This window comes from Trichosurus vulpecula, chromosome 4 (genome assembly GCF_011100635.1).
Source record: "Trichosurus vulpecula isolate mTriVul1 chromosome 4, mTriVul1.pri, whole genome shotgun sequence".
NCBI lineage: Eukaryota > Metazoa > Chordata > Mammalia > Diprotodontia > Phalangeridae > Trichosurus > Trichosurus vulpecula.
The window spans coordinates 33,094,917-33,104,549 of NC_050576.1; the positions used below are offsets into that span (position 1 = coordinate 33,094,917).

The 9,633-nt window shown below is 54.1% G+C and overlaps 1 protein-coding gene across 1 annotated transcript; it reads right to left on the reverse strand.

Moving 5' to 3' along the window:
• Nucleotides 1-376: 376 nt before the first annotated feature.
• LURAP1 (leucine rich adaptor protein 1) lies at nt 377-7,365 on the reverse strand. Its single transcript, XM_036756402.1, has 2 exons — nt 7,045-7,365; nt 377-1,897 (listed from the first exon to the last, which is right to left on the reverse strand). The coding sequence occupies exons 1-2, from the start codon at nt 7,246-7,248 to the stop codon at nt 1,370-1,372; spliced, it is 732 nt and encodes a 243-aa protein (XP_036612297.1). The 5' UTR covers nt 7,249-7,365; the 3' UTR covers nt 377-1,369.
• Between the last annotated feature and the right edge of the window lie 2,268 nt (nt 7,366-9,633).

A 9,633-nucleotide genomic window follows, 5' to 3' on the forward strand; every position in this document is an offset into this window, starting at 1 on the left:
TTCCCACCGGCCCCACCTTAGTCTAGTCCCCATGGGAAATTTATGGACAGAGGTTCTTTCTCCAGTCTGTGGTGCTCTCCCAGACACCCTACCATCCTGAGGAGGGGACTCAAAGTCCCTCACCAATTAGAAAGACAGAGACAGATGGATACACAAATCAAAGACAGAGACACACACAAATCAGAGAATAAAAAACAGAGATGTGTCAAATGGACCAGAATCACAGAGATCAAGACACCCCAACAGCCTCAGTTTTGAGAAAGTAGACAACGAATCTTCAACTTGGCAGCTGAGACAGAAGGAGACAGAGTGGGAGTCACATAGAAGACAGACAGACTGGGCAGTGGGCAGCTGATGCCATGTGGGCAGAACAGGCTCAGGCAACAATGGACTTTATTGAAACAGAGTATTGTGAGCCTTTCTCCCTCCCCCCTCTCCTCAGATAACCTTACCCTCCCTGCCCCCACCCAGAGGCTCAAGCCCCATGGCACTGAGACTGGATAGAGAGACCAAGGGTCATGAACTGGCATACAAATGGTGGGTGGGTGGGTGGGGTAGTAGGAGAAGAGGAGGGTCGTTAGGCCTGAATCCTGCACCTCCCCCACGCCATGGGCAGCAAGAGAAGAATACCAGCACAAAGTTCCTCCCAACTGCTGGTGAGGTTGAGACCAAGAGGAAATGAGGCTCCCACTGGCAGAAAGTCTTGGGGCATTACTCCTAAGAAGAGGGAGCCCATGGGAAATAAGGGCTTGTCACTCCGAGGAAGGGACAAGGAGAAGCTTGGCCACCAGGAAGTGATATCGGCCCAGTCAGGCGTCCCAATCCTACAGTCAATGGGAAGATGTAGCCCCAAGGTGGTGAGTTTGGGAGGTGGCTTCCCACCTCCTCCATAGACAGTGATGCTATCCCTGATGCAGGGAAGGGGTGAATCACCACCCAGCAATCTAGGTGACTTTGTAGAGAATGGGGAGAAGCTTCCACACTGGCTCTTCCCACCCCCCACCTAACAGCTGAGGGAGTCTAGCATGGAAGAGGGGGCAACACTAACTCATTTCTGGTGCCCATCCCACCAGCCTCCCCTGAATCAGGCAGGGCCCTCCCCTCACTAGGCCAATGTTGCCATCTGGCTGACTTCCTGAAGCACAGAGACAGGACACAGGAGACAGTACCTCTAATGAGGGAAGACCTGGGGGGAGAGGGAAGCTGGCCTGAGGAACATCTTGGGGCCTAGTTTCCAATCTCTCCCTCCAGGCCTTCAGATTTTAAATTTAAATTTAAAGCCAAAAGGAACCTTTGAAACCATACTGTCTCCTTGTTTCAGAGAATGAAAGGAAGGGACAGATTGAGGGAGATGAGAAGCCTGGGGCTGCTACAAGAATGTCACATCATCCTGACACTGTCCCCAGTACCAGTGGGCCCCATAGCTGAGGCCAGACCTGGCATCCTCAGGGACCTCCTCTCCAGGAGGCTTCCGCCCAGATCTGGCCCCCAATGCTGTGTCAGCCTCTGTCCAGGACCTCTCCTCTGAGGGAGGAGCCTTTGCCCAAGTCATGCCAGGTGGAGGATATCGGGTGCCAGCCTCAGAGAGCCCCTCGTCATCGGGCTCAGCCCCTGAGGCCAGCGTGTCCAGGTAGCTGCCGATAGAGACGCTGTCCAGCCTGTCCACAGCTGCAGCTGTGGTGGTGGTCGGGGTGGGGTCAGGCAGGCTCTCCCAGCTGCCCCTGTGGGAGCAGGCTCCAGGGCTGCCCCCTGTCAGGCTGTACTGGCTGCTGGTGAGGCTGCTGCAGCGGCTAGCCAGGGCCCCTCGCTCTTCCAGCAGCCAGCGGACTGCCTCAATGCCCTCGTTAACTGTGACAAGCTGCTGCAAGATCTTCACGTCGATGGCTCGAAGGTAAGCCTGGGGAGGGAGGGAGAGAGAGAAAGAGGGCTGCAGGCTGAGTCCAGGTAGGGTGGACAAGGCCAGCCCCTAAGTTGTGAAGGTCAACCCAGGGGGCAGAGCAGGAGTCAGAATCACAAGTCTGGAGGTCTGAGTTACATGCAAACTGTGTGACCTTTGGGCAAGTCACTGCCTCCTCTCTCCACCCCCCCACACACACCCCGTGACTCAGTTTCCTCATCTACAAAATGAGTGGACTAGATTGGATGGGCTGTAAGTTCCCTTCACAGCCTAACATTCCCTGAGTCTAAATCACAGAATCACAGCAACTCAGAGACGGAAAGCACAGAAAGCCGTGTGGCGTCAAGTCTAATCTAGACATCATCCCTTAGCAGCCAGGTGGGGTGATAGAAGGGAGGGCAGACTGGGGAAAGGGGCAATTAGAATACATGCCATCTTGGGATGGGGGCAGGGGAGAGACAGAGAAAATTTGTAACTCAAAATCTTATGGAAATGAATGCTAAAAACTAAAAATAAATAATCTAAAAAAAAAAGAAAAATACCAAGTGGCCAGCCAGCCTCTGCTTGGAGATCCCCACAGAAGGGGAGCTAACCACCAAAAGCAGCCACTTTGGGACAGTTCTCAGGGTTAGAAGTTCTTCCTGATATCCAGCCTCAATTGGCCTATTTGGGACTTCCCTCATGGTGCCTGGGGCCAAGCTGATCCTTGTTTCATAGGACAATCCTTCATATATTTGAAGTCAGCTCTCCTAACAATATCACACAAATGGCTAATACTGGTTCTAGAGGATGGATAATGAAATGTCCTATCCGACTCTTGGCAGACCCTTCAGATGCCCAATATCACACCTGCTGCTAGGCCAGGTCACTGTGCCAGTCAATGGGTCCAAGGAGTCTAGGAAAGCTTTATTGTCTGTCCATTGGATTTAAGGTCAGATGTGGGGGCAGGAGAAGGCACAGGGAAGAAGACAGAGATGGGCCTGGGCACCAGAGGTCACAATAACATCACTAGGAGGATTGGGATGTGCAGGGCAAAGGCCAAGAGGCTGCACTTCTCAGAGTGGGATTTCGGCTCTCCAGGTCTGGCCTCGGTACGTGCCTCGTGACTGGGCAAGGGCTGAAGTGGGAAGAGGAATGCTGGTAATTGAGTGGGGCAGGAGAAGGTAGCTGAAGGTGAGGAGTGAGAGCTTGGATAGGAAGTCCCTAAAGAAGGCAATAGGATGGGGTTAGAAAGGAAGACTGGCCAAGAGCCAGGCTGTCAAGTCAGTGAGAAAGTTTGGTTGAGGACCAAGAGGTCAGCAGGGGGGCACCAAGAAGGGGGAGAGGATAAGGCAAGAAGGTTGACTAGACCAGGGGTGGTGGAACTTGCAGGCTTCCAGGTCCTTGGGTGTGGTCTTTTGATTGAGTTCAGGTTTTACAAAACAAATCCTTTTATTAAGGAGATTTGTTCTGTGAAGTTTGGATTCAGTCAAAAGGGCTGCAGATTTCCCACCCCTGGGCTACACCTCCAAAGAGGAAAGGTCACCCAGGAGCAGTGGCAGAAGAGATGTCCTCAGGCTTCAGGAGGGGCAGGACAATAGAAAGATCAGACACCTGTGGGCATATGGGTGGGAAATGCCTGAGGGGGTGGGGCGAGCTGTGCTCCCCTCACAGACGGAGGGAGAGAAGAGCCCAGTGAAGTCTGGGTGGTACCCCAAGGGCCCTGGGCATGACTTTGGGGCTGGCAGGGCTGTGGTGGGGCCGAATGAGAGGCCTCCATTTCTCCAAGGTCCCTCCCTTGTCAGATAGGAATTCTAGGCTCACGAGGACAGCCAGGGCCAGCTGGAGGTGGTAAAGCCTGGAGCAATGAGGACAGTACAGAGAGTCAGCTTTCAGGTGGCCAGATGGACCTTCCTCACAGGGCCAAAGGGCAATGGGCCACCTGGGAAGGTCAGTGAGCTCCCCCTCACCAGAGTCTGCCAAGCATCTACTGAGCCAGAAGAGAAGGGATTCTGGCTCAGGGTCAGAATGGACTATAAGCCTGGGGGGGGAGGACATGGGGCCTCTGGTCATGAGTCCCCATAGGGGACCCTACAACAAGCAGGTTCTGCCCCAAATGGGGAGCCACCCAGAGAGGCCAGGTAGGGTAAGAGAGAACACTGTTGTTCAGTCGTGCGTGACCCCATTTGGGGTTTTCTTGGCAAAGATACTGGAGTAGTTTGCCGTTTCCTTCTACAGCTCATTTTACAGATGAGGAAAACTGAGGCCAACAGGGTTATTTTAGTGACTTGCCCAGGGTCACACAGCTAGGAAGCATCTGAGGCCAGATTTGAATTCACAAAGAGGAGTTTTCCTTACTCCACACCTGGTGCTCCATGCATTGCACCACCTAGCTGCCTGAGAGAGAACACAGATTTCCTTTTTCCCCCTACAGATTTCTAAGAACCAAACAGTCCCTCAGCCCCAGGGAAGAGGCGACCAGAGCCAGAGAATAGGTATGAATATGTATGGCTGTGGGGGATGGAGGGTGGAGAGTGACGTCACTGTCCAGGCCCCAGGGAAAAAGCAGGGACTCCACACTTCCTGGCTCCCAGTTCCCTTCCCCCCACCCTTACTGGAGGCATTTGGGGATTCTCAGAGAACGTGGAAGCACAGAATGCCCAAGCTCAAAGGAACCTCAGGAATCACCTCCATCGAATCCTGTCATTTCACAGAGGACAAGACTGAGACCCTGAGGAGGAAAAGGGCTAGCTCAAAGTCACTCAGCTTACAAAGGGCAGAGCCAGGACACCACACTGACAGCCTGGGCTAGAATATACCTGGGGCTCTGGTTACCAAGGCAACAGCAGGAATAGGATGACTCCCGGAGGGGGAAGGGAGAGAAATGCCCCACCCCCCCCACCCCAGCCCACCAAGGGGCCACTTCTGCAGCAACATTTGGACTCTTGGTCCAGATCTGATCAGGAAGGGAGGAGAAGGCTGGGGCTTTGGCATGAGGCGGACCCTGTGCCAGCCCATCTTGAGTGGGACAGCTGGGTCAGCAGATGGAGCCATCCTCCCTTCCCACACACAGATTTTGGGGAGGTAATAGGGAGCTTTAAAGGACCAGTGCCCAAAGTCACAGAATTTCCAAGCTGGAAGGGACCTGATAGGATGTCAGAGCCTCTAAGCTCCTTAGACAGAAAAGGAAACTGAGACCTGGAGAGAAGGGAATTGTGGGTACTCATAGCCTGTAAAGGACAGAGTGGGCATTGGGATGTGAGTCCTCTACCATCCACTCCACAGCTTACAGGGTCACAGATCAATGAGGGGGAAAGGAGAGGATGATTAGATGAGGCGACACCAGGATGCCTGGGTCTCAATGCCAGCTGGGTCCCTGGGAAGCCAGACTGGGGGTTTTAGGAGAAACTAGAGCACAGATCCCCATCGAACTCCTCACCCCAATGAAGCAGGCTTCCTCACGGGGGATGAAAATTTAGAGGTCATGAAAATACCCCTTCCCCCAACATCACCTCTCCTGCTCAGGTGTCCTGAACCCGCCATTTCAGCTGATAAAGGGAGAAGTTAGAAAGTGTTAAGGTTGAAGGGGAAAGAGACTGGGACAAGCATCTCTAGGCCTCATACTAGCTGTGTGACCTCAGACAAGTTCCTTCTACCACCGGGCCTCAGTTTCCCCATTTGTCAAGTGGGGTAACAACTGGCCCTCAGAGGGGTGGACTGCGGAATTGCTTTGTAAACTTCTCTGCAGAAATGGGGGCTATAGCTATTATCAACCCCATGACGTCATCATAGATCCGAGCCTTGCCATTCCATCACAGGGAGCCTTTTGAGTTTTAGCTGAAAACAATTCACTTCTATAGTGGAAAGCCCTGTGATGCTAGAGGGCAGTCTTCTGTGCATTTGGCCTTGGACAGCCGACCTACAGTCTATTGATTGGTGGGGTATTCTCTAGAGGCAACATGGTGCTGGGTGACTCAGTGTCAGCCTGAGAGCTCTCCCTTCTCCCCACATGCCAGGAGAGCTCAGTTGAGCTCCCTCAGAAGAGACTCCAGGGTCACCCCGAGGCCACCAGGAGGCAGTATAAGCAATCATCAAAATAAGGTTTTCCTTTGCCTTACCACTATTTGCCCGGCCTCCCCCCCACCAAGTTACAGAGTGGAAAACCGAGAGTCATAGAATTGAAGGATTTGCCCAAGGTCACCTACCAGCCGAGTACCCTCCACTGCCGCCCAATTCAGAGTCGTCCACCGTGCTCCACCTGCCTCCGTTTCTCACTCTGAGCCCCAAGATCCTAGGGGGTGGGGGGAGGGGGTTCTCCAGCTAACTCAGGGACCACTGGCCTTTGACAGAGCTGGGGTCCTGCAAAGACGTGAGTGGGGATGCGGCAGCTTGGGTCACTTTCTGCTCAACACACACACATACCCCACGGTGCGGGGAGCAGATGGCTCCTCGGAGCCTGGCTGCTTTAGCTGCACCCCCTCCTCACCCTAGTGCAGAGGCACCGGTGAACAGGGAGGTCGCCAGGGTTTGGGAAAGAGGAGGGCTGGGGAGACTAGAGGGTGATTAGTCACCACTGCCGCAGTGGCTTCCTAGAGCCCTGTCTTTGGTGAAAGGTATGGGGGTCGACCGATAACAGATGGAACGGAAGGCGTCGGAGCACCCTTCTTTGCGCCGAAGAGACCGGGTCGCACTGAGGGAAGGGTCTTGTCCGGAGTCCTACAGCCTGCTGACGGTTGGCATTACAGCCCGGGCCAAGGCAGCGGCGGCGTTGGCTCCCTGTGCTGGATCAGGGCGGGTGTCTGGGATGTGGGGCAGGTCCTAACATCCCTCACGGAAAAAGAAAATAAATCTGACCTTTTATTCTGGAACCAGACGGGGGTGGGGGGGGGGGGGACGACGACACCAAAACGAGTGATGGAAAAAAGCCCCAGGACGTCCTTTCCCCAGCCCTGGGGTGGAGGCTGAACCAGCCTGAGGCTTACAGTCCCCCCAAAGCCCCATCTCCGGGCTCAGCTCACACCTAGGGGGTTTTAACCCTGAGGGCGATGGGGGTGGGGGTGGGGGTGGGGGCGGTAGCAAGCAGGGGCTTTAACCCTTCGGTGCGGAGAGACCGCCTGGGGACGGAGACCAAGGGGGCCAAGGGGGGCCAGAGGGAGGGGCTCACTTACCAGCTCCAGCCTTAGCGCCGTGACCTTGTCGCCCAGACCCAGGCCGTGGCCGGCTTCTGGCGTCCCTCGGGGAGGCTGCAGCAGCGCAGATACTGGTTCCCCCTCGCCCCGCAAGCTGCGGAGCAGCCCCTCGGGAGTCTTTCGGCCCACCTTGCCCTCCACGTCCCGCAGATCGGGCGCGGAGCACTCCGGGGTCCCCTCCATGTGGGGGCATGAGGGGCTCTGGACCCTTCGCTTCCTCCGCCCCCCTGCCCCTACGGGGCGGGGCCGCCCGGACACCTAGTTCCCACCCTCCTTCTGGCTCTTCCCCCGAAGCCGAGTGGAGCTTCAGATCCCGGAGCCCAGCCGAGGTCCGGAGCGGAGGGGCGGGGCCTGAGCCAGCGGCTAGGGACGGCTTGGACTCGACGCCCTCTCTCCTTTCCTCTGGGAGCAGCCGAACCCCGTAGAATCAGGCTTGGAACTGCAAGCCCGGACTAGGGGCGGGGGCGGGGGCGGGGGCGGACCCGACAGCGCCGTAAATATCAGAGCAGAGCTCAGCCTCCGCGCAGTTACTCTAGAGGCTGTATGCCCTTTTCCCGCGCTGCGAAAACAGCGCACTCGGGTTCTAGTCTCTTAGCTTCCTGACTGGAAAGCGTGCCACCGTCTCCTCTCCAGCAATCAGCTTCCTCATCTGTATGATGGTCGGAAGTCGGGATTGGGTGCTGATATTGGAGTCGGGAGACTTGGGTGGAAATTCTGTCTCGGGCAGGAGGCTTCGGGACCCTGGGCAAGTCCCTTCTCGTTGTCCTCACAACAACCTAGGTGACGTTATTATCCCCATTTTACAGTTGGGGAAACTGACGCAAACAGCAGTTAAGCGACTTGTCCAGGGTCACACAGATAAGTCTGAGGTCAAATTTGAACTCAGGTCTTCCTGATTCCAGGCCCAGGGATCTAACTACTTTCATCACTTGGCTGCCTCAATGAAGCTAGCAATAATTATTGGGGTACCTCCTGCTCACTGGGTTGTCAGGTTGAAGTCATAGATAATTGGAGGGAAAAATAGAAAAGGAAAGACATGTCGGCATAAAGGTCTAGTATTGGTAACAGGCTGGGCATGCACTAGAGAACCTCTAAAGGGTTCGTTCTAGCTCTAACTTTCCCTGTTCTAAGGTCCCTCCCAGCTCTGACATACCCTGTTCTAAGCTCCCTTCCAACTCTGACCTCTGTTCTCTGTTCCAAGCCCCCCACCCCCAGCATTCTATTCTCTATTTTAGGTCCCCTTCATCACCACTTCTGACACTGTTTTCTAAGGGCCCTCCTAGATCTGTCTTATGTTTTCAGTTCTACCTTTGCATGTTTCTTTCAGCTCTAACCTTCTCTGTTCCGTGTTCTAGGATCCCTTCCAGCACTCACATTCTCTGTTCTATGTCCCAAGGGTCCAAAAATCTAAGTGGAAGATTCCACAGGCCTCTGATTCCAAGCTTGAGGTTCTGGCATCCTCATGGGCTGAGTCCTCAGCTCTGAAGTGCCGAATAATCTAAACTTCTTTTTTTTTTTGGCAGGGCAATTGGGGCTAAGTGACTTGCCCAAGGTCACACAGCTAGTACATGTGTCAAGTGTCTGAGATCGAATTTGAACTCAGGTCCTCTTGACTCCAGGGCCAGTGCTCTACTCACTGCGCCACCTAGCTGCCCTAGTCTAAACTTCTAAGAAACAGATTGGAACATTTTGAAAATCTGAGTCTAAGCTAGGAAAAATCCAAGATTCCTCAGTCTGCCTTTTAGCCTGGAAACCCCCCCCCCCCCCCCCCCCCCGCCCCGCAAGTCCTTGGGAGACTCTGGACTTGATTCCAAAGGGCCTCTGGATGTAAAGAACCCGGAGCACTAATCTCCCTGCCCCCAATCCCCATTCCTCACCCCATCCTGTCCCTGTTATCTCTCCCTAAAAATTAATTGGCTCTAGGAAAGGGAGTAGCTAAGCAACAGCCTAGAGGGGGTGGAGGAGGGAGTGGTAAGTGTGGCATCCTCTTCCTTTTTCCTCCTCGTCTTCATCATCTGCAATATTAATATATACTCCCTGGATTCCTATATCCCATGTTAGGCCTTGGGGATATTAACTGGGCTAGGACCCAAACCCTTCCCCACAAAGGCCACAGGGATCTAAAAATGATGAGAAAACTACCACCACCTGACACATATCCACAGCCTATCTGGGAGTGATAGGAAGGGGCGGTGGGAAGGGTACCAAGCTGAAAGTCAGGAAATCTGGAATCTGGTGTTGTGTCTGCCATTGCCTGCTGTGTGTGTGACCTGGGCTAAGTCACTTTAGTTCTCTGGGCTATCTTTTAAATAAGAATGAGCCTCCTTGAAGCTGTGGTGAGAACGCAGTGAGAGAAGGGGTCATAGCACTTCCACCATGTCTCTCCAGACACAGTCTTCTTTCTCAAGCCAAGTGGACCCTGAATAGTTCAGGCCCTCATTACCTCTTGCCTGGGCAAATAACAGTAACATTTACAAAGCACTTACACATTTTCTATCTCATGGGTCCTCACAATTACCCTGTGACTACATGCTTAGATTATTAGTGTCCCGATTTTACCAATAAGGA

Bases quoted from the DNA above. Each gene is read 5' to 3' on its own strand.
- LURAP1 (XM_036756402.1), bottom strand. From the start codon at position 7,248: ATGGAGGGGACCCCGGAGTGCTCCGCGCCCGATCTGCGGGACGTGGAG. The intron at 1,898-7,044 runs GTAAGTGAGCCC...CTCCCTCCCCAG, and splicing joins CGGCGCTAAGGCTGGAGCTG to GCTTACCTTCGAGCCATCGA.